General features: G+C 45.8%; 2 protein-coding genes across 3 annotated transcripts in view; both read right to left on the bottom strand.

The window, feature by feature from the left end:
- DIAPH1 (diaphanous related formin 1) overlaps positions 1–5822 on the bottom strand; it is a 118269-nt gene extending 112447 nt beyond the window's left edge. Inside the window, exon 1 of the mRNA XM_088838609.1 lies at positions 5675–5822. Within this exon, the coding sequence (XP_088694735.1) occupies positions 5675–5791 (117 nt within the window). The 5' untranslated portion in view covers positions 5792–5822. The remainder of the gene's footprint in view (positions 1–5674) is intronic.
- Positions 5823–9042: 3220 nt separating this feature from the next.
- HDAC3 (histone deacetylase 3) lies at positions 9043–22618 on the bottom strand. Of its 2 annotated transcripts, XM_055429719.2 has the most exons (15): positions 22464–22618; positions 22274–22356; positions 20807–20949; positions 18290–18371; positions 18103–18159; positions 17922–17977; positions 17401–17534; positions 16838–16918; positions 16383–16456; positions 16163–16227; positions 14757–14846; positions 14574–14632; positions 14244–14323; positions 13782–13939; positions 9043–9804 (listed from the first exon to the last, which is right to left on the bottom strand). In XM_055429719.2, the coding sequence occupies exons 1-15, from the start codon at positions 22516–22518 to the stop codon at positions 9735–9737; spliced, it is 1287 nt and encodes a 428-aa protein (XP_055285694.1). In that variant the 5' UTR covers positions 22519–22618; the 3' UTR covers positions 9043–9734. The 2 variants fall into 2 exon arrangements, with proteins under 2 accessions (XP_055285694.1, XP_088694725.1); XM_088838599.1 differs by lacking the exons at positions 17922–17977; positions 18290–18371; positions 20807–20949; positions 22274–22356; positions 22464–22618 and having other exon boundaries at positions 18103–18134.
- Between the last annotated feature and the right edge of the window lie 105 nt (positions 22619–22723).

Raw genomic sequence — 22723 nt, 5'->3', positions numbered from 1 at the left:
AGAAAATACAAACAATCTACACTTAAAGAAAGCAAATCAGTGTTTAGTTACCTGAGCACTGGGGCACAAGGAGGGGTGAGAAGAAGAGATTACAATGAGGCAGAAGGAACTGTTGAGGGTGTGGGATATATTCTTTATCTTGACTATGGTAATGGCTTCACAAATTGTGCACTAAATATATGCGGTTTATTATATGTTAATTATACACCAATAAAAAAGATGGTTAGGGTTAACAGCCAGAAAGGTGAAGACCCCGAATAAAGTATGAGCTACTCTGGTGGGGGGTGGGGCAGAAAGTGAGGGTTATCTTTTTACTTGATCCTCAAGTTCTAACATATTTTTAAAAAGGCAGTTATATCTGAGATATAAGCCTACTGCCTTGGTTTTCTGTAACCTTTAGGATCAAAGACAGTTTATAAATCAATCTCTGCTGCATCCTTAAAGTATGCTAAGTCTTAAAAGAAAATGAAAATCCTATTGCTTTCAAACAGTATTATTCCTAAAACAGGGAATAAGTCACAATCCGAAACCTGGAAAAATCATCTAGGACACCATAAACTCTACCTGTATCTGCTACCCTGACAAAATGCCAAAGCAGCTACTGCCTAAAGACCACTTATAATCACAACCGAGGATAAAATTTCCCATCTTCCATATAACATTGCTTCCACACACGAATGCAACGTGTTTCTCTTAATTCAGTTCATTATGACAATTCTTTCTTGTGTCCCCTTATCCATCTCATCCCCCTTCTTGGAGGGAAGAAATTTAAGCAACTATTTAAAGGACAAATTGATGCTCCCTAATTGTCACGGAACTATGCAACAGAGTCACTTTCTTCAATCTTTTCTCTCTCAGTCTCAGAGTTTCTAGCATATCTCTTCCTTTCACATGATCACTTTCTTCCAAGATCCTGAAATTTACTAAAGGAAATGTAGAATCCAAAATCTATGCTTTTTTCCTCCTCCAGTTATTTATTCAATTTTCAACCTACAACAACTGTAAGAAGGGATTGCTGCTGCACTGAGTGGGTGTTTGGGCTTGATGACATTTAAAGTCCCTTCCAACTCTAGAATTTTAAGACTACCATTCATAGCAAGCTTTAATAATGAATGAAGTAAGAATCTCAAAGTTGAAAGAACAATGATTCACCCAGAGTTATTCTGTAATCAGTGGTAAAATTCCTTAAAATACTGGTCTCAATTTCCCTTTTCCTTCAGTAACTTTCTTAAAAATGAGTTCTTCAATTAGAAAATTGTTTGAAAAAAAAGAAAAATTGTTAATAAAAAAAGCAGGGAGGTAATAAGATATGTTCATAGTGATTAAAATATTCTTTACATTTCAATTTTAGCTTTGTAGTTTTAAGAAATTTTAGCATCAACATCTTATACTACTACTGATTCCCCAAAGGCCTGGCTATCCAAAGGACTAGAATCAGTTCTTACAGCAGCTGGGCAATATTAAAAAACAGAGGGAGGGAATGACAGCAGGGCAGGGGAGGATTGGCACGGTCTCACCTAACCCTAATCAGGGACAACCAATCAATGGTGCTCTGCTGGTTAGCAAGAGGTGATTTTTTTCCCCTACTGCTTTCAAATAAAAGTGATAAAGAATAGAAGGTTCAACAAAATAAAGAAAAACACAAGGTTTGTTTGAATATGGGGGTGCTTTTGGTAGTCATGAATGATTTCAACTGAGACACAAAATGAGAGAAAACACCACCTGCATGTGCAAACTTTGTTTCTCTACAATACCGAATATTCCTTGTTAATAAACACGCTTTTAACCGTTCTAATTCACACCTTATCTTGTAAGCCTCTATTACATTTCACTGAAAATATAACACTCTCCCAAGAATAACTTGGCAATCCATTTACAAAATACACTGAGTACCCCAGGGGTAACAAAAGGTGATTTTACCACACAGGGAATAAAATTAGTCTATTCTGACCTGTATGCCCATCAACAAAGTTAAATCATTCCTCACTTGTTACTATTTTCTTAGCTTTTTAAATAAACAATTTACAGGTCATAAAAGTTTCAACTCTTTTTATAAAAATATCCCCACATTTAACAACTCTCTCATGAGATTTAAATGCTGAGGCATTCCCTCAGTTTCACCTCCTGTGAAGGAGGATTTCCTTAGAGACAAGTAAAAGTAACATTATCCAGTGATCCTTGGGCTGTGTCTTTAAATACTAGGCAGGCAGAGGGCAAATTTTTAAGGTATCATGCTGTCATCTCAAACTCTCAATAACATTCCTGTAGGTTCCCCTCCCTCTTTTCAAACTATGTAATCCCTGTGTTTATCAACTTTCAAAAAACACAAATGACTTATATAAAGTCCTCTGCATACTCCTTGGTTTTGAGTGACCTTTAGGATCAAAGTTAGTATTTTTAAGAGGAAAGAAGCATGAACAACTCCACCTCTTTTATAATCTTCACCTTTCCTAATATTTGTTTAAAATTCTGCCTAGCATCCTTCATCCTTGCTGTCATTTTGGATGGACAGGGATCTACAACTAAACATACTTTCACTCTCACTTTACATTTTAGAAACAGCAACATGGTAAATATTTAACATGTGTCTAACAACAAACAAGATTTTAAAAATTACATACCTTGTACTCTCTCTAATCCCACACTAAGCATGTTTTACAAAGTTAGGCTCCTAGCTGAATCAAGATGCAATAGTCTTTCTTAAAACACATCAATCCTTGATTGTATGAGAAGACATGCAGTCTACAAAATGCAAAAATGCTCTGCAGCCTCCTAACATCCTGGTTATACTTACTCCCCTTACACGTATTTCAGAAATCAGTCTGACACCCACACTCATCACTGCTAAAAAGTAAGAAAACACTCTGTTCATTTAGCATTTTTATCTTCGTCTTAAGGGCTTCCGAAAGGAACTGAAATAACGCTGGACGAGGGATAAGCTCATGGCCCAGAGACAGACTGAAGAAGAACCAAGGAATGGAACACCAGACAGCCTGGCTTCACCATACACGTTTGCATCTCGAACCACCACATTTTAAAAAGACGATCCTCACCACTTTTTCAACTTAGGTTCCTTGTGTCCTTTACACACAAGCTACCTCAGAGAGTAAAGAGCAAATCTTTGGTAACTTGTGAGTTCTGTATTCTCATCAGTTGATCAGCGCTTAGAACCCACATAAGCTTGGAAAGGTATACAGCAGCTAAAGGGATTAGTAACTCCTCAGATGCGAACAAATAATCTTCAGGCACACTCAATCCAAACGAGTGCAGTTTTATAAAATGTATTCTTAATGGAGTTCCCGAGGACACACACTAGAAAAGGTGGAGTAGGCGAAACCCCTTTGACTTCACTTTTAGCCTACAGTTCAAGAAAACTAAGCCATGGGTAACAAATGCAAACCAGCAATCTCGCCCACTCTACCCACCCCCATATACATACACAGGCACAAAGAGAAGTGGATTGCAACGCTCCTCCTAGGCTCTCATTTCCACAGAGTTCTTACATAAAAAGCAATGAGAAAGACAGACTATGGTAAAACCTTGAGGTATGGTTAAACAGCGCTACTTCCCTGGAAACCTACCAATCCCCCAGCCAGGAATGCAATTCTCTTCACTACCTGTGTGTGTTGCATATTTTCTAAAAACTCAGCAGATTAAGAGTTAAGAAAAACACCTCGAAAGAAAAAGAGAACTTGGTTCAGCTCCACCCTCCCTAAAGCAAATAGCAACAACTCTGAGCCAAATCCACTCAGCATACACAAGACTCCATGGACATTCCAAAAAACAGGGGAAAAGAAGTTGAATTTCCTCAGGTATCTCACCTTTCAGCCCCAAATACTTAGCAGAATCCACAAATCAGTGAAACTCGTGTTAGATAAAAGCACTCATAAAATTCCATTTAGAACTTGAAAAACATTTACAAGTCACAAAGGTCACTACAAATCAGCAAAAATAGCTGGAATTCGGGTGAGTAAGGTCAAATAGTACCCATGGAAACAAAAGCAAAACTTTAAAAGGATACAGAAATAGAAGATACACGGGCCCTAAAGCTTAAGACTGAGCAGGAAAGCTCCCTAACTAGAGTGTCATGCTTATCCTAAAGAAACCTAGGAGAATGGTGCTTTGATCACCAGTGAGGGAAGGTTGTCAAGACTATTAAACCCACATTTCTGGGGGAGAAAAAGATAGTCACCAGATAAAAACAGGCACTGACTTGACAGCCTATAGTCACTGGAAAGGACAGTCCAGAAGCACCTGTCTTGATGGAAATAGGTAGGAAGGGATGAGTCACTATTTTAAATCTGTTCAGTACTCTCCACATCTCAACCCTCTATGTCCCAAAGTAACATTATCTTCTTGTTTTCATCACTTTCTCAGTTTTCTTCCCAAACTTGTGGAGTTGCGTCAGAATGCTAATGGGTGGGGATAAGAGAAAAGAGAAAGAAGGAAAGTTAGAAACCATTTGGTTAGTAGAAACAGACACTGGGGCGGCGGAGTTAATTACCTGGGAGAGAAGACTACAAAACTAGTTCAGTTCAGTTCAGTTCGGTTCGGTTATTAAGATCCAAGACGCCCTATCTTGGACAGCGCCCCCTATCTTTCCCTGGATAGAGTAAAAACCAAGATTCAGTGTGGGCAAAGATAATGAGATACCACGGTGTTACACGAATACCAATACTCTTTCAGATTGGAAGTAACTGGAACCTGAGGAAAGCCCGACTCTTCGACAGGTCGGGAAAAAGGTTATCAGTAGCCTTGGGGCACAGGAGGTAGCGGAAGAGCTGAGGAGATTGTCATCATGAAAATGCACAGAAGACAATATAATCAGGTACTCAAAAACTTCTGGACCTTTTTAGTCCAACTTCTTCCCCGTGGGGGAGGGTGATCACCACTCTTAAGTCAAGAAGGGCATATTCTTGCGAGAAGTTCCAATCCCCTGACAAGTGACCGATTAGCAACAGGGCAAAGAGACAGGTTCTCTGGATGGGGAAATACTGGAAAGCCAACTACCGTCATACTCAACGACCATAGGAACTGGGCAGGAACCCATTTCTGCAGTCACAAGGACAAACGTCCAAGGGAAGTGGGAAGGTAAGGCCCAAGTCAGGTAACATTCCTGAGGGGAAGGATTATCAGGTGACACCGGGCTGAGGGCCCAGAGAGGGGACTGGGCGGGAGCAAAGTTAGCAGGTGAAAGGGATCAAGCTTGGGGAAGGAAGTGACCTTTGGAGAAGCAAATAAGAAGATACCAAAAAAGGGGGGAAGGGTAATAAGAGAAAATGGACCCAGAAAAGCACTGAGGCTAGAGATAGAGAAGGCGTGTTCGGGTAACGGAGGAAGAAGAAAGGAAGTGGGGCTGAGAGGGAAGAGATAGGGCTGAGACTGTCCAGCGCTACGCGGGGTAAGGGCAGAACATGAGGGCGGGGAGAAGGCGGGTGAAGAAAGCCCCGAGGTTGCCAGGGCAAGAGCCGAGTGGGACTCCGGGGATCCCCGAGGTCCCAGAGCGGTCGGAGGTCGGGCTTCGGCTCCCAGCACCCAGCAAATCGAGGAAGGGAGGCGCGGGGGCGGCTACCTAGAAACGGGCGTACACCCCTGGGCCAGCTGCGGGGGTCTCAGGGGTCCTGAGGGCGGTTAAGGGGCCAGCCTGAGGGAACCAGGTGGGAGGGACACTCACAAATTTCTTGGATTTGCCGCCGTCGCCGCCTGCCGAAGGCAACTCGTCCGGGTTCCGGCCCTTCTTCTTGTCCCGGGTCCCGCGGCCGGGTCCCAGGCCCCCGCCGGGCGGCTCCATGTCCAGGTTTGCGTTGCTAGTGACCCCGCGCCCACGCCGCTCCCGCCGGGCAGCTCCAATCCCGCCGCCGCCGCCGCCGCCGCCGCCCAGCAGCTTCTCAGTCCGCCGCCGCGCCCCGCCTCATTAGCATGCCGGGCTGCGCGCGCCTCATGAATATACAAGGGCGACGCCTCGCTCCCGCCCGCCTGCCCCACTTCCGCCCGGACCCGCAGCCCCTACCAACGCGGGAAGGGAGAGGGTGGAGGAAAGCCGCGGAAGCGCACTACCTGCCTGGCGGGCCTAACCATTTGGACTCACGTTGGGGGGGTGGTGAGTGGGTGGTGTAACTCTCTGGGACAGCGCCGCCTGCCGGCTGGAGCGGCACAGACCTCCCTGCTCTCACTCAGTGCCCACGTGGCTGTGAAGCCAGGACCCTCTCACACCCCAGAGTGTGATATTATTATCTGAACCAAAAAAATCGCATGAGAGAGACTTATCCTGGCAGAAAATTTAGTGCCAGGCTTTCCAGGATAATAGTTTTTATGTGTTCAATACCCATGGAGCGCACGAAAAAATAAAGTGATAGCTACCATTTATGTGCCAAGAACAGAGCTTGGTTCAGGGCCCGTGCTAAAGCAAACTACTAGATCTGGAGTTCAATTCAGTTCAGTTCAGTTCAGTCACTCAGTCGTGTCCGACTCTTTGCGACCCCATGAATCACAGCACGCCAGGCCTCCCTGTCCATCACCAATTCCCGGAGTTCACTCAAATCCACCTCCATCAGTTACCTAGTTTTAAATCCCAGGTCTACTGCGTTCCATGTTCCTAATCTGGGAAAACTAGTTATTGCCACTACTGTGCCTGAAACTTAATAATAGTTAACCATTTACCATATACTTGTTCTATGCCAGACCCTATGCAAAAACACATGTATTTTCTTACTGAACCTCCACAATGGCATCTGACAGATTCCACTAGTCTCACCATTTCAAGGACAGGAAATTTGTACAATGACAATTGAAATGACTTGTCCAAGGACACATAATTGACAAAAAAATTAAAACCAGGTTGGTCTGATTGCCAAGTCCTGTGTTTAAAAAGGGTTCCCTACTGACATGAAGAACTGACTCACTGGAAAAGACCCTGATGCTGGGAAAAACTGAAGGCAGAAGGAGAAGGGGACAACAGACGATGAGATGGTTGGATCTTATTACCAACTCGATTAATCTTGAGTTTGAGTAGGCTCTGGGAATTGGTGATCGACAGGTCCCGAAGAGTTGAACACAACTGAACTCAACTGAATTGACATAAATCAAACTGAGTGAAAAGAACAGGCATTCTCCAAAAGTGTGTTCTTTGCTCTACTAGCTTGATTCTTCCCTCACCAGTTCCCTCTATTCTATCACCTTCATCTGGTCCCTTGTGTGAAAAGCATGTGGCACCCAGTAGGCCTTCAAACTCTGGACTTAATTATCTTGCTCCCAACCAGCAAAAGGATTCAACTGCGTGTTCCTGGAGGACAGTCAGTGACTCACTAGGGAGCCGCCAGCGCTCAATCTAGGGTCTGGTATGTTACAAGGATCATGGAGAAAGCAAGAGAGTTCCAGAAAAATATCTATTTCTGCTTCATTGACTATGCCAAAGCCTTTGACTGTGTGGATCACAATAAGAGAAAGAGATGGGAATACCAGACCACCTGACCTGCCTCTTGAGAAACCTGTATGCAGGTCAGGAAGCAAAAGTTAGAACTGAACATGGAACAACACACTGGTTCCAAATAGGAAAAGGAATATGTCAAGGCTGTATATTGTCACCCTGCTTATTTAACTTATATGCATAGTACATCATGAGGAACGCTGGGCTGGAAGAAGCACAAGCTGGAATCAAGATTGCCGGGAGAAATATCAATAACCTCAGATATGCAGATGACACCACCCTTATGGCAGAAAGTGAAGAGGAACTCAAAAGCCTCTTGATTGAAAGTGAAAGAGGAGAGTGAAAAGGTTGGCTTGAAGCTCAACATTCAGAAAACAAAGATCATGGCATCTGGTCCCATCACTTCATGGGAAATAGATGGAAAAACAGTGGAAACAGTGTCAGACTTTATTTTTTTGGGCTCCAAAATCATTGCAGATGCTGATTGCAGCCATGAAATTAAAAGACGCTTGCTCCTTGGAAGGAAAGTTATGACCAACCTTGATAGTATATTAAAAAGCAGAGACATTACTTTGCCAACAAAGGTCCGTCTAGGCAAGGCTATGGATTTTCCAGTGGATGTGAGTTGGACTGTGAAGAAAGCTGATCACCGAAGAATTGATGCTTTTGAACTGTGGTGTTGGAGAAGACTCTTGAGAGTCCCTTGTACCGCAAGGAGATCCAACCAGTCCATTCTAAAGGAGATCAATTCTGGGTGTTCATTGGAAGGACTGATGCTAAAGCTGAAGCTGCAATACTTTGTCCACCTCATGCGACGAGTTGACTCACTGGAAAAGACTCTGATGCTAGGAAAGGTTGGGGGTGGGCGGAGAAGGGGACGACCGAGAATGAGATGGCTGGATGGCATCACTGACTCTGTGGACATGAGTTTGAGTGAACTCCGGGAGTTGGTGACGGACAGGAAGGCCTGGCGTGCTGTGATTCATGGGGTCGCGGAGAGTCGGACACGACTGAGTGACTGAACTGATGTTACAAGGAGTCTGCCAAAACAGCTGGCTCCTAAATCTGACCTTCAGCTTTTACCTTTCACTTTCTAATTGCCTGATGGAGAGTTGCATAGGACTGCCCAGCCCACTCATCAAACTCAATTTGTCCAAAACAGTCCTAAAGAGCTACTTACTCTCTAAGCTGGAGTGCTGAGAAACAGACAGGATCAAAGCATGGAAGAGTGATCCAAGTATTGCTCTTCTTTCCCATACCAGTGTCTACATCTACTAAAGCATTTCATTCCTTCCTACTGGACTGTAGACTCCAGGGAAGGGTCCATATTTGTGGCTACTATAGTATCCAGCATCATTCTTCACATAAACAATGAAGATAAAGAGCAACTGCTTATATCAGGCACTGTGTTAAGTACCTGACCTGTTTTCTCAGTGTATCTTAACTAGCATCACCAATCCAAACACCCAGGACTAAAAGCCTGAAGTCATCCTCTATTCCCTCTCTGAAGCTACTAATCTGCCCAGGTTTGTCTAACTCTTAATTAAAATGCTCTATTAATGCCCTATATATGAGTAAGATAATCCATGTAGAATCCATATGGACAGGTACTAATGTAAGTGTTAACTATGTTAACTATTATTTTTATTATATACATCATCATCCCATTTCCTCTGTTCACACACAGGCAGCTAGTAAGAAGAATATTCCTAAAAAGGCAAAAGGTACAAAAAATACCAACTTGGTTTATTGGATAAAAAGAGTGGTAAAATGGACATAAAACCGAAAGTCAGAACAAGACATTTTCACATCCTCCCCCATTTCAAAACCGTACTTCCCATCATCTGGGTTAGGATGTTAAGGAGCCAGAGCCCCTTAAAATCCTTTACTCTTCACCTGCACTGGAAGCAAGGCCTATAGTAGGAGAACCCAGGAGAGGAGGAGGTCAAAGGCAACCTTACTCCTGTCTGCCCCTTCACTCCTAAAGTCTCTGGGTTGGAGGGAAGTAGGGAAGGAATAAGCGAGCCAAAAGGGCTAGTACTGGCTTCTAGGGCCCAAGCCTAGGCTGTCCTAGAGATGGCTATCCTTGTCCCCATTCAAACCTTAAAAGGTACCATTCTCAGGCCTTGAGGGAGAGAAGAAAGGGGATAGTTGGTTCAAGAACCAGATGTGGTCTCCAAACTGTCCCCCAGGGTTGGTAAAAGCTCTGAAGGTAACCTGACCAGGGGTGGGAGAACCACACTTTTTCCCTCCCACCCAACCAAGAGGTAAAAAGGAATTCCTGGGGACACAGCAAGCCCAGCTCCTCTTAAATCTCCACGTCGCTTTCCTTGTCGTTGTCATGATCTCCATCATAGAATTCGTTGGGTGCCTCTGGCCTACAAAGCAAGGGAAGAGAGAAAGAGAGGTCAGGCTCCCCTCTCCAAGTTCAGCCTTCTCCCACAGAGGCACCTTGTCTGGAGCCACCTCTCAGGCCCCCACTGTCAGGGAACCACTCCTCTCCTTCTGTTGGTAGAGACTGACTGCTATCCATTCATCCACTCATGGAGTCAATAAACATTTACTGACAGACTACTCTGTGCCAGACACTGTCATAAGCCTTAGCGAGACAGGAGAGAATAAGCCAGACGACATTTCTGCCTATCCTCAAAAAACTTACCTAATAAATGAGACTGACAATAACTAACAAAGCAAAAACAAAAATACAGTAATTTCAGATGGTGGAAAGCACTATGAATAAAATGAAATAAAGGGACGTGACTAAGAGTTATGGGAGGAAAAGGGTAAAACTTCAGACAAGATTATTAGGAACAGTTGTTCTGACAAGATAAGACCTGAAGACTGAGAAGAAGTTGGACAGGCAAACATCTCAGGAAGACCACTTCAAGCTGTAAGAAAACCAAGTACAGAAGTTATAAGGTTATAAGGAAGACAGGTGAGAGAAGTGAGAGAAGGAGGTCAAGACAGAAGATAGAGAGTCGTGAGGAATGAGACCAGGGACGAGGGTAAGGGCCGGCACGCAGTGCCTTTTAAAGTCTTCGTCAGGAATTTGGACTTTCTTCTAAGTGCAATGGAAAGGAGCATTTTGAGCAGAGGTGTGACATACAAAACCTGTATGTAGTGGGTGAAGTGATATGAAAGCAATACAAGGCCCAATATGTACCCAATTCTGTTTTCTTTTTGGAAAACTATTCTCTGGGAGAATATGAGTAAGTTATCTTGCCCACAGCTGTTAACTGAGAAAGAAGGGAGAAAGTCATCAAAGAGAAGTTGGGGAACAAAATCAGGAAACACTCCCTCTGCCTGGAGAGCAAAGTCTCAGTTACCTCTAAGTGTGCGAGGGTTAAAGGTGAGGAGTCAGAGACTCGGGTTTGAATCTCAGCCCTGGTATTTAACTAGCTGTGAGAACTTCGGAAAGCTACTTAACCTCTCTGAACCTTAGATTCCTCTTCTGTTAATTTAAGAATAGCACCTCTCAGGGTTGTCGGATGGCAAGAGAATGATGACTTGATGGCATTGTATCATGTATAATTTAATATAAATATCATATCCTATATAGCTGATATGCTACAAGCATCAAAAACAAGGAACTCAGTGGGTAGTCCAACAGTAACAGGGCTTAGGACCGGAAGAGGCCAGAGGCTTCTGCTGGCTGTTGGCAACAGGCTGTATAATGCAGAGACAAGGCCCAGATACCAGCCTGGAATCATAGATGAAAAAAACTTCCAAAAGGAAGAAACTGAAAAACAGATTTTTAAGAAGATCAATTTCCAGAAGTCAAGCCTCAGAGCCCTGGAGAAGCTGAGATGGAGATGAGGGGTCAAAACGGATCCCTGAGGCCAGATGTTCAGATACATCCTCAACCAAGAGAGGAAATGAAGGGGTACACATCGAGGAGAAGGGCTGGAGTGGTCCCAAGAGTCTAAGCTGTAAAGCCCAGGTCCAGCGGAGAGATCTGGAAGTATGAACTCTTAAGACAGAGAGAAGATTCTGGAAAGGACTGAGAAGCCCATCAGACTCTGCAGCAGAGTCGACTCAGAATTCTTAACAGTGTGTGGGAGCAGGACCAGGTGTCCTGCAAACATCCAGCTGTGGTTATCCCCAGTCACATAAGGAAATCTGTTCTCTATTAAATGCATCTGTTTCTGCACTTCTGGGTTCTCTTGTCTTTTTCCTTCATTTTTCAGAAAAGCTTGCTTCAGCTTTTGTGTTTTTTTTGAAGTCTATTCTGGTTGTTTTTTCCTCTAACTCAGTGCATCTGTAAATTTTTTAATATGTATCTCAGGAAGGTAAATATATTAAAAAAAGACATACATACACACAATACAACTATCACACCTGAAAAAATTAACAGAGGAAAGAAATCTAAGGCCTTACAACAGCAGTATATGTGCAGTGACCTGTCCAGCTTGGAATCTGGAAGGAGTCAGTAAAATGCTGGCAAGAATATAAACTGTTATAGACTGTCTGGAAGGCAATTTGGCAACAAATAAAAAAAAACTTTACTGCACACAGCCTTTGACCTAGCAACAACAAGTCCAGGAATCTAACCCATTCAAGTACTCAAAGACAGGGATTCACTGCCACACTCTTTGTAACAGTGAAAAAAACAGGAAATAATGTAAATGCCTGTCAATGGCACTTGGTTAAATTATGCTATGTCCACACCTGCTGCTGCTGCTGCTAAGTCACTTCAGTCGTGTCCGACTCTGTGTGACCCCATAGACGGCAGCCCACCAGGTTCTCCCGTCCCTGGGATTCTCCAGGCAAGAACACTGGAGTGGGTTGCCATTTCCTTCTCCAATGTGTGAAAGTGAAAAGTGAAAGTGAAGTCGCTCAGTCGTGTCCGACCTTTAGCGACCCCATGGACTGCAGCCTACCAGGCTGCTCCATCCATGGGATTTTCTAGGCAAGAGTACTGGAGTGGCTTGCCATTGCCTTCTCCGTATGTCCACACCATGGAATATTATACAGCTAATAATGAAGTACAGATTTTTATATATATTGGCACAGAAAGATACACTGGTAAAAAAAAAACTTGGAAATTGTAGAACATGTACAGAATGATCCAACTTTTATTAAAAAAAAAAAAAAAGACTGCACAACACTGAAAATGAGTGTATGTGTGCCCTTGTAGACGTTTATACATAAATGCTGAACAGTGCAGTTGTAATCTACAGAAACTTAGAACTGGACACAGAACACGAAACTTAGAACTGGACACGGAACAACAGACTGGTTCCAACTCAGGAAAGAAGTACATCAAGGCTGTATATTGTCACCCTGCTTATTTAACTTATATGCAGAGTAATCATGAGAAACACTGGACTGGATGAAGCACAAGCTGGAATCAAGATTGCCGGGAGAAATATCAATAACCTCAGATATGCAGATGACACCGCCCTGACGGCAGAAAGTGAAGAGGAACTAAAGAACCTCTTGGTCAAAGTGAAAGAATAGAGTGAAAAAGTTGGTTTAAAGCTCAACATTCAGAAAACTAAGATCATGGCATCCAGTCTCATCACTTCTTGGCAAATACATGGGGAAACAGTGGAAACAGTGAGAGACTTTATTTTGGGGGGCTCCAAAATTACTGCAGATGGTGACTGCAGCCATGAAATTAAAAGACACTTACTCCTTGAAAGAAAAGTTATGACCAACCTAGACAGTATATTAAAAAGCAGAGACGTTACTTTGCCAACCAAGGTCCGTCTAGTCAAAGCTACGGTTTTTCCACTAGTCATGTATGGATGTAAGAGTTGGACTATAAAGAAAGCTGAGCACAGAAGAATTGATGCTTTTGAACTGTGGTGTTGGAGAAGACTCTTGAGAGTCCCTTGGACTGCAAGGAGATCCAACCAGTCAATCCTAAAGGAAATCAGTCCTGAATGTTCATTGGAAGGACTGATGTTGAAGCTGAAACTCCAATACTTTGGCCACCTGATGTGAAGAAATGACTCATTGGAAAAGACCCTGAAGCTGGGAAAGATCGAAGGCAAGAGGAGAAGGGGAAAACAGAGGATGAGATGGTTAGATGGCATCACCGACTCAATGGACATGTGTTTAAGTAAACTCCAGGAGTTGGTGATGGACAGGGAGGCCTGGTATGCTGCAGTCCATGGGGTCGCAAAGAGTCGGACACGACTGAGCGACTGAACTGAACTGAAAAGTTTTACAATAAATATACCTCACTTATGTCATTAAATCAGGGCAAAAAAAAAAAAGTATGGGATGGTTGTATACTGAAGAAGGTAAACTGAGGACAATTAGACTAATGCTGTCTAACTTACTTTTTCCCTCTTAACTTCCCCCAAAGCTTGCTGGAAATCCCTGCTCTTATGTCCCTGCTCCAGACCTGCTGTAGTTTTCCTCGGGACCCCTCTCCTCCGCATCAGCCTCATCAGTCCTGTCGTAAGTTAGGAGGTCTGCCGGCACATCGTGAATCTGGACGCTAGGTGCATGGTTCAGCATCTTCAGGTTTTCAAAGATTGTCTGGCGGATCTGGTCCAGATACTGGTTGGGGATGAGGAATAGACAATGAGCAGCTCCCAGTGACTCCCAGGATGTCAATGCTTGTAGATGCCTTTTGTCCCTGCAGTCCTACTTTCAGTCCCATTTTGCATCCTAGTTTGACTCCCCCAGCTGGCAGCTGTCCCTCCTCCCAACCCTGACTGCCTGTGCTTTCACTGGGGCTGCCTCCTAGCTGATAACAGATAGTGATGGCTGAGATTCTCTCCCCTGGCTTCTCTGATTTCCCACATCCTGGACCTTTCCTGGGCTCCTCCAACCTTGTGCTCAGCTTCTCCAAGCTGCTGACCTGGCGTGAATTCTGATTCTCGATGCGGGTGCTGACATCCGGATGGAGCGTGAAGTCTGGGGCAAAGTACTCGAAGTATTCTTGGGGAAAAAGGAGGAGACATAATGGCTCAAATAGACACAGGCAGGTCCCAAGAGTTGCCTATCTCTTTCCTTTCCATCCAAAACCCCTACATAACAGCTGCTCAACCTTTTCCCCGCTCTGGGCCCAGGGATTTAGTCTGCAGAGCTCTGAGAAAGTCAAACTTCCCACCCGCTTTCAAACCAGGCCATTCTATGGTCTTGTGAGAATGGCCTTCTTGCTGTGGGGGCATCATGGGGTGGTCCTTACCGCTATAGGGAAGCTCTTCACTAATGGCCTCTTCTACCAGCAGCGATGTCTCATATGTCCTGAAACAAACCAGCAGAGCAGGGCAGGCTGAGCGAGTGGGCTGAAAGGTCCACTGGCCATCTCTCAGGGAGCCCCTAGCTCACACTGTACAAGGGAGAGGAGGGAAAACGGGGGCATGCTCACCAGCAGCGGGCAACATTCCGGACAGTGTAGCCACCACCACCGAGGACCAGCAGAGGGATATTGAAGCTCTTGACATATTCAACGCATTCCCTGTTAAGAGAAACCAGAGGAATGGGTGGAGGAAGTCACCAAAAACCAGAGACTAACTGGAAAGGGGCACAAGGAAACTAGAAGTGTTCTGTATCTTGATCTTGGTAGCGAAAATCATTGAGTTATATCCCTGAGATATGTGTACTTTATTGTCTGCACGTTGTGTCTCGGTGAAATTTAAAACAGAGTGCTCTCTCACCTCTGTCCTACTCAGCACCCACCTTGGCACCCTACCTGTTAATCAACTAGTCTCACCAATGTACCAGCAAGTGCTGTCAGTTTAGCCACCAAAATATAAATCACATCACCTACCTCTTCCCACTGCCACCTCCTCCAACTTAGTCCCCCGTCTAAGACAAGACCAAGAACTCCCTAACTGGTCTTCCCACTTCCACTCCCGTGTGCCCAGCCCCACCCCATACCTTTCTCCACTCAGCACTCAGAGCAGCTGCTTTTTTTTATTTGGCTGTGCCACAAGGCATGTGAGATCTTACTTCCCCAACCAGGGATCAAGCCCATGCCTCCTGCAGTGGAAGTGCAGAGTCCTAACCACTGAACTGACAAGGAAGTCTTGAGCAGTCACTTTAAAACACAAGCTGGATCATGTCACCTCCCTGCTTAAAACCTGTCAACAGTTTCCCAACACATCTGAAATATAATCCAGACTCCTTAGCAAGGTCTTAAGGCTCTGCATGACCCCAAAGCTGCCGACTTCTCAGACATCACCTCAAACCACCTCCAGAGCCTGCTCTCTGTGTTCCATCTGACTGGTTTTACTTCATCTCCTCCACGATACCCCTCTGCCCTGTCTCTGCATGTCTGCATGCGCGCTTCTCACCACTTGGGATGGACCTCTCTGTTCCTCTTATGGCTCACTCCTTTTAGGCTCCAGGTCTCAGCTCAGAATTTTGGAAAATTCTTTCCAAATCATGGTACCTAAAGTAGTTTCTCCACTGTTATCCTGTATCTTAGCTATCTTTTTCTTCCATAGACTTTATAACAATCTACCTATCTTGTTTGCTTATAGTTTTGCCTGTTTCCTAGGCTGAACCGTAAACTGCATGGGAGTTCCCTGACTGCCTCCCCATCTCCTAGTACAATGCCTGGAACACAACAGGTGCCTAATAAGAACCTAATGTGAATGTTACCAACTGGGGAACACTGCTCAAGATGACAGTTCTGGTTCAAAGTACAACATGTAGCTATTTTTGAGTTGCAAAAGGAGGTGAGGCCTGTTTCCCAGCTACCCCTGTTCCATGTATTGAGGCCCAAGGCCACTTGAAAACCTGGGGGAGTGGAAGAAGAGCAGTTCTCACCCGTGTCCTCGAATGCTGAGGTTGAAGCAGCCCAATCGATCACAGCCCAGAGAGTCAGCTCCACACTGCAAAAATCAAAACCCCAGGTGGCTGCAGTGAGAGAACTACTCAGAATGTCAGCACTGCCCTTCAGGCCCCTTCCCCCACCAGCCTAAGGAGTCTCCTCTCTCCTACTCTCTCCCTCAGGCCTCAGTGCCTGAGGGGGCACTGACAGTATTACCTGGAGCACAATGCACGTGGGTTGGTAGAAGTCCACCACCTGGTTGATAACTGGCTGGAAAAGGTGCTTGTAACCTGGGAGAGGGCCAAAGATGGGCACCTGGCACCCCAAGGGGATGGGGAGACAGGGAACAAAAGGAAAAAGGGGGTTCAGAGAGCATGTAGCCCAGGAAAGGGGCAACCCAAAGGGACAAGCATTGGTTCCAAACTTCTGGGTGGGGAAGTTCATGAGACTTCTGGAGGGACTGATGGAAGCTAATGACCTTTTTTCCCAGAAAAATGCACATACACACAACATGTTGCATACAATTTCCAGGGAGTTCATGGTCCCTCTGAAGGCTATTCATCCTGAAGGACACCTGGCCCAACAGTAGACAATACCAGGCAGAAGAGGTTAACTCAAGGAGGGAGAGAGAGAAGGAGCCTAGTGAGCAGGGAGAAGACTTTAGTACGTACTCTGGTCATCAATGCCGTCCCGCAGGGGTACATTGAGGCAGTAGTAGCGGCCACTCTCTGCTCCAACTTCATACATGTCACCTGTGGAGAAGATGGGGGTGGGGGTGCCAGCTGCTTCAACCCCACCACGTACGCTGAGGGCCTCTCAATCCATCTATGTACGTCCACCACATACTCCCTCAAACCACTAGGTCTCTTGCAGCTTGCATTCATTCAACAGATAATCTTGGAGGGCCTGCTATGAGCCAGGCTGTGAACTAGGTATCGGGATACAGCAGGAAAAAGAACTAACGAAATAAATGAAATCCCACCAAGCTCATATTCTTGGGAGGTAGGCATGATTAGGCGGGAGACAGTAAACAAAACAAAACCCCACAATAAATTCAAACAGCAATCAGTGCTTGGGAAAAAAAAAAAAAAAGAGTGATGTGACAGAGTAACAGGGTGATCAGGAAAGGTTTCTCCAAGGAGGGGCCACCTGAACTGAGACCTGAGCCTGCGGAGGAGGCAGTCATGGTAAGAGCTAAGGAGTATAAAGGGGACAGGCATTCCTATTCCCATACCTGTGCCAGGGAAGAAGTAGTTTCCGTATTTGTGGAAAGATACTGTCATGACTCGGTCAGTGAGGTAGAAGGCTTCCTGAACCCCGTCGCCATGGTGGATGTCAATATCAATGTAGAGCACCCGAGGGTGGTACCTGGGGTGAGGGCAAAGCCAGCGTCTGAGGCAGAGGTGAACCCCAGGAGGAAAAGCCCCCAACCCACTCCTCCCAAACACAAGGCCAGAAATTATGCAGAGTCTACTTTGGCCCAAGTCACCTGAAACCTAATACCACCAGTTCCCTAAGGGCAACCCTGGGGCTCCAGCCTGGAGGCAGGGACAGGAGAGGGATGTGCAGAGAAGGCTGAAATGTGAGCAGGCAGCGGGGAATCTGCAGCAGAGCACAGGAAGAGGCGGCCTGAGAAAAGCATCAAGAACTTGGGAGAAGCTAGTGTGGGGCTGGAGGTCAGGGTCAGGGCCAGGGCAGTCTCAGACCTCAGCCAAGAGCCTCGTAAGTAGCCCCATCTCCTCCTGGGCTACTTACTTGAGCAGCTCCAGGATGCCAATCACAATGTCATTGACATAGCAGAAGCCAGAAGCCTATGGTAAGATAGTATAGTGGTATTACAAAGAGACACAATTCCTCCACCCAGCTGCCCCCCGACTGCCATCCTGACCTCCTACCCTAGTGGAGCTGTTGTCTCCCCCATTACCTCCTCACTCACCTCAAACTTCTTGGCGTGGTGCAGACCACCAGCCCAGTTAATGGCAATATCACAGATCTGAAAGACAAACGCCCAACTCACAGTCCTTCTCCTGCCCACCCCCAAAGCTGGGAGCTCAGGATCACGGTTAAGGCCTTGGATTCAGGGACCCACAGGAAGGGGGAAACAGGACTCGGGGTACAGTTACCTTGTTGTTCAGCTGGGTTGCTCCTTGCAGAGATGCGCCTGTGTAACGGGAGCAGAACTCAAACAGCCCGGGAAACACGGGGCTGCAGGAAGAAGAGCAAGTCGGAGCCCTTCTTCCTCTGTCCACTTCCTCCCTTCACCTTTCTCCCCAGCCCAAAGCCCTGTAGTCTCCTTTCTTCAATAACCCCTTCTGCCCCTCCTACATACATACCCAAGTTATCTGCAAATTTATTCAACAAATATTTTGAACCAAACCGCATACTTAGACTTGTTCGAGGCACTGGATGGGAAGTAGAGAGGCGCAGTGATAGTACTGCTAACTGCACAAAGAGCACTCACAGGGCCCCAGGCTGTGGCCCGAGGGTGGACTTTACATTCCCAGACCTATAAAGTGAACTCAAAACCAGCAGGAGCAATAACACAAAGAACAAGAAAGCTCCCAAGACAGCACGTGCCTGAACAACCCAATGAGCAGGGTAGTGTGTGCGGGACAGACCTCTGGGGCTGGTGTGGTCAAGAAAGCCTTCATGGCATGAAGCTTTGTGGTGGCTTAAAGGCTGAGAAGGCCCTGGAGAGGCTGAATGGGGAACAAAGGGTATTCTGAGAAGACACCATGTGCAGCAGAGGTGTGGGGATAAGGTTGGGAAGGCGCTCAGTGCCAGTCTAAGGAGTCGGCCTCAATCCTCCAGCCCAGTCTGCTTCTACTGGTAGGCTCTTTCGGGGAAACCGATTGGTGTAGTGTTTAAAAACCTAGCCTCGGGACCTGAATCCTGTCACTGCCACTGTCCAGACTAAGTTATCAAAATCTCCTCAAATTTCAATGTATGTACTTAATGTTTACCATCATGAAAATGACTATTACATCTCAGGGTTGGTGTAAGAATTAAGTGGATATACCAGTAATCCTCAGCACAGCAGAGTAAATTACTCAAGAAACCGTAGCTGTTATAGGAAACTGTGGCTTGTGGGGTTGCAAAGAGTTGGACACGACTGAGCGACTGAACTGAACTGAACTGATGTAGTCTCATTTCTTCAAAAAATAAATTCAAGGAATTCCCTGGCAATTGAATGGGTAGGACTCCATGTTTTCACTGCTGGGGGCGTGGGTTCAATCCCTGGTCAGGGAACTAAGATCCTGAAAGCCAAGGCGTGGCAAAAATAAATAAATAAATTCAAAGGCAAGAAGGAAACATTAAGGGTTAAAAGTCTTAAGAGATGGAGCCACCAAATACAATATGTGGACCTTATTTAAATCCTAATTTAAATAAGTCAACTGCAAAAAAGAAAAAAATGTGAGACAATTGGAGAAATTTAAGTACTGACTGCATATTTGATGATATGAATTACTGTTGATTTTTCAGGTGTGATGATACTATGCATTTTTTTAAAGAATATCATTTGGAGATATATAGTAACATATTTATAGACAAAAAGGAGTGACATTTCAGATTAGCTTTAAAATAACCTAACGTGCGGGGACACAGATGAAGCAAGATTAGCCATCTGCTCTAAGTGTTGCAGCTCAGTGATGGATAGATGGGGGTTCACTGTACTATTCTACTAGCAGAAATGTTTAAAATTTTCCCTAATAAATAAAAGTTTAAAAATGAATGGAGCAGATGGCAGCTGTTGTGGTCACTATCTTTTAGTGGATGCAGACTACAAGGATCATGGCTTATCTTTGTTGGCCACCTTTCCCCCACAAGACCTAACTCTGAGCTGACTTCTCATATGAAATAAGCTCAACATAAACGTGGTTGTACCTAAACACTCTCTTGCTTTTTAAAACCCTCCGATGACTGAACAACCCAATGAGCAGTATAGTGTGAGTGGGACAGACCTCTGGGGCTGGTATGGTCAAGAAAGCCTTCATGGCATGAAGCTTTGTGGTGGCTTGAAACCCCAATTCATAATAGGGCTGTTTATTTTTTTAAGGCCCTACCTATCTCTTTAGACACAATTCAGATCACTCTTCAGATATCGTGGGTGGCCTTTTTTCTGTTCCTTAAATAAGTCACACTCTGTCCTGATGTTGTCCCTCATGTCCCTAGGGCATGTTGTCCCTACTTCCCATTCCTCCCCTCATCCTCCATCCTCCCAACTGTCTTTCACCTAATTACTTCCTACTTTCTTTAGAACTCAGCCCAATCTTCATTACTTCTTTTAGGAAGTCGCCACTGACCAGCCCCAGCCCAGGCTAGATAATTCTCCCATGTCTGCCCTCTCATAGTCTGTCACGTACCTCTCCTCTAGAGGACTTAGCACAAGGGCTATATTAAAATTGTATTGGTACTGTTTATCATTGCATCCCTAGCACTTAGTACAGGGCCTGGCCTACAGCCAATAACCAATCAATATTTGTTGAATAAGCAAAAGTAAATGATGATTCATTGACAAGTATCCCTCCCTCCACCCCTACATATCTTCCCACTGCTGCCATAAGACTTCACTCGAGTATTCTCACTGAAATGCCTGGCATCAAGGTGCCTGGCATCAAAGGTCCCAGTCCTCCCCTTACCAGTCATCGCCCACGTTAAAGGCATTAAGGCTCTTGGTAAAGCCTTGCATATTGGTGGGGCTGACTCTCTGCAGGAAGTCAATGTAATCCTCAGAGTGGAAGCGGCACATGTCATGCTGGGAGGCCTGGTATGGCTTGAAGACCTTGAGAGGGAAACACAAGATGAAGTCAGACAGGGTCAGTCCTACTCATCCGGCTGAGACTGACCACACTGAGCCCAGCCCTGGGGACTGTCCAAAACCACACACAGCAGTCCCCTCACCCCCTTCCCCCCCAATCCTTGTTATTCTATGAGACAAAGGTCTGTGAAGAAGAGAGACTTTGATTAGCTTGGGAGTTTCTTATGATCAAGCCCTCTAAAGACCACTGGGCCTGCCTTTTCCTTCCTACCTCCAGCCCAGCCTTTCTCCCTTCTCAAACCTTAGCTCCCTTCACCTGCCCTGTTCCCTGGATCTCCTATTCCTGATTCTCTTCATACTCATCTCCCCTGGGTGCTGGCTCTGTCCTCTCTCTCCTCTGAGTTCTTCTTAATTTTGGAATCAAATAATATGGGACACACAACAACCTTCTAATTAAAGCTCAAGATGCCCAGGTACTAAGCCAGAGGTTTCTTATCTCTTGAGATGGTCACACACTTTAGAAATTGAACAAGAGCAAAAAATTTTCCCTCCCCAGAAAATGCTCATAGGCACACACAGGCAAACAATTTCAAGAGTCAGAGATTCAGGCATTAACATCACCTCAGTCATTTCTATGATCAATTCACTAGTCTGTGGCTCAGTACAAGCAGTGGACACTCATTCATACCGCTGGCTAACTCCCCTTGAGATGCATAAGGGCCGTATGTTATGATCACATTCACACCTCTATAAATTCCAAGCCAGGGACAGACAGGATGTGTATACAGGGGGAGACAGAGGGTTGAGTAGTAATTAAGTGGAACTCTGTGTGTGGGCGGGGGTATTCTAGATTGAAAAGGGAATATCCAGGACACTTCCTACTGTCCTCCACACACATACACATTTACACACAGGGCTGCAAAGTCCTCCCTAGAACTCTAGCTTGGCGGTGAAGAAAGGTGGCAGAGGAAAAGGGGTGGGAATGAGGATAAACCTCATATCCAGATACACTGAGCCAGCCGCTTTCCATTCTCTGAGGCCACAGAACTGTCCTAAGATGCAAGGGAGGGAAATACTCTGTGTCTGCAAACCAGCTCCACTTCACCCTAACCGTAGGCCAAAGTTTGGTGCACTTGAGGTCAAAAGGTGGCCGACCTAAAAATTAACTCTCATTAACTCAGTGGATGCACCCACCAACACTCTGCATATGGGGGTGCTTCTGGTTCCTTCTATCCACCTCCCCCCTGCCAGGGGTAGGTCACTCTTGATGCATTCAGTGCAGTCTACCTATCCCTAAGGCCGCAGCTCGTCCCCACCCTCAATCCCCAGCAGAAGCCGTGAGACTCACGATCATCTTCTTATAGAGGCCGTAGTGCAGGACCAGACTATGAGTCAATGCCAAGCGATGGGGCTTCATAGGGTGACCAGCCCCTGGGGGTGGGAGAAGAGAGTTCGTCAATACCCATCCCTGGAGTTGTAGGCCCGGCTTCGAAACCTCCGCGTCCCGAAATCCCTCGCGTGCAATGTTGCTCCCTCACCGTAGTGGAAGTTGCCCACGTCGGGGTCGTAGAAATAGGCCACGGTCTTGGCCATGGTGCCGGCGGGACCAGGCCCCGCGCCTCCGCCGCCAGCCTGGCCGCCCGCCCCACCCCCGGCCTGGCGTGCTGCGTAAGCACGCTGCCTGCCTCTGCGGAACCAGGAAACCCAAGCCCGACTCCCCTAGACCACGCCCAGGCCACGCCTCCTGCGGAGTTCCGCCCTCGGCTTGCTCCGCCCTTCGCTGGGGCGTGAGCGTCTG

This window comes from Moschus berezovskii, chromosome 8, assembly GCF_049115385.1.
Source record: "Moschus berezovskii isolate FMDL1 chromosome 8, NW_MosBer_1.0, whole genome shotgun sequence".
NCBI classification, from domain to species: domain Eukaryota; kingdom Metazoa; phylum Chordata; class Mammalia; order Artiodactyla; family Moschidae; genus Moschus; species Moschus berezovskii.
Note: the sequence above shows the minus strand (reverse complement) of the source record. Positions and strands in the feature narration are given on the sequence as shown.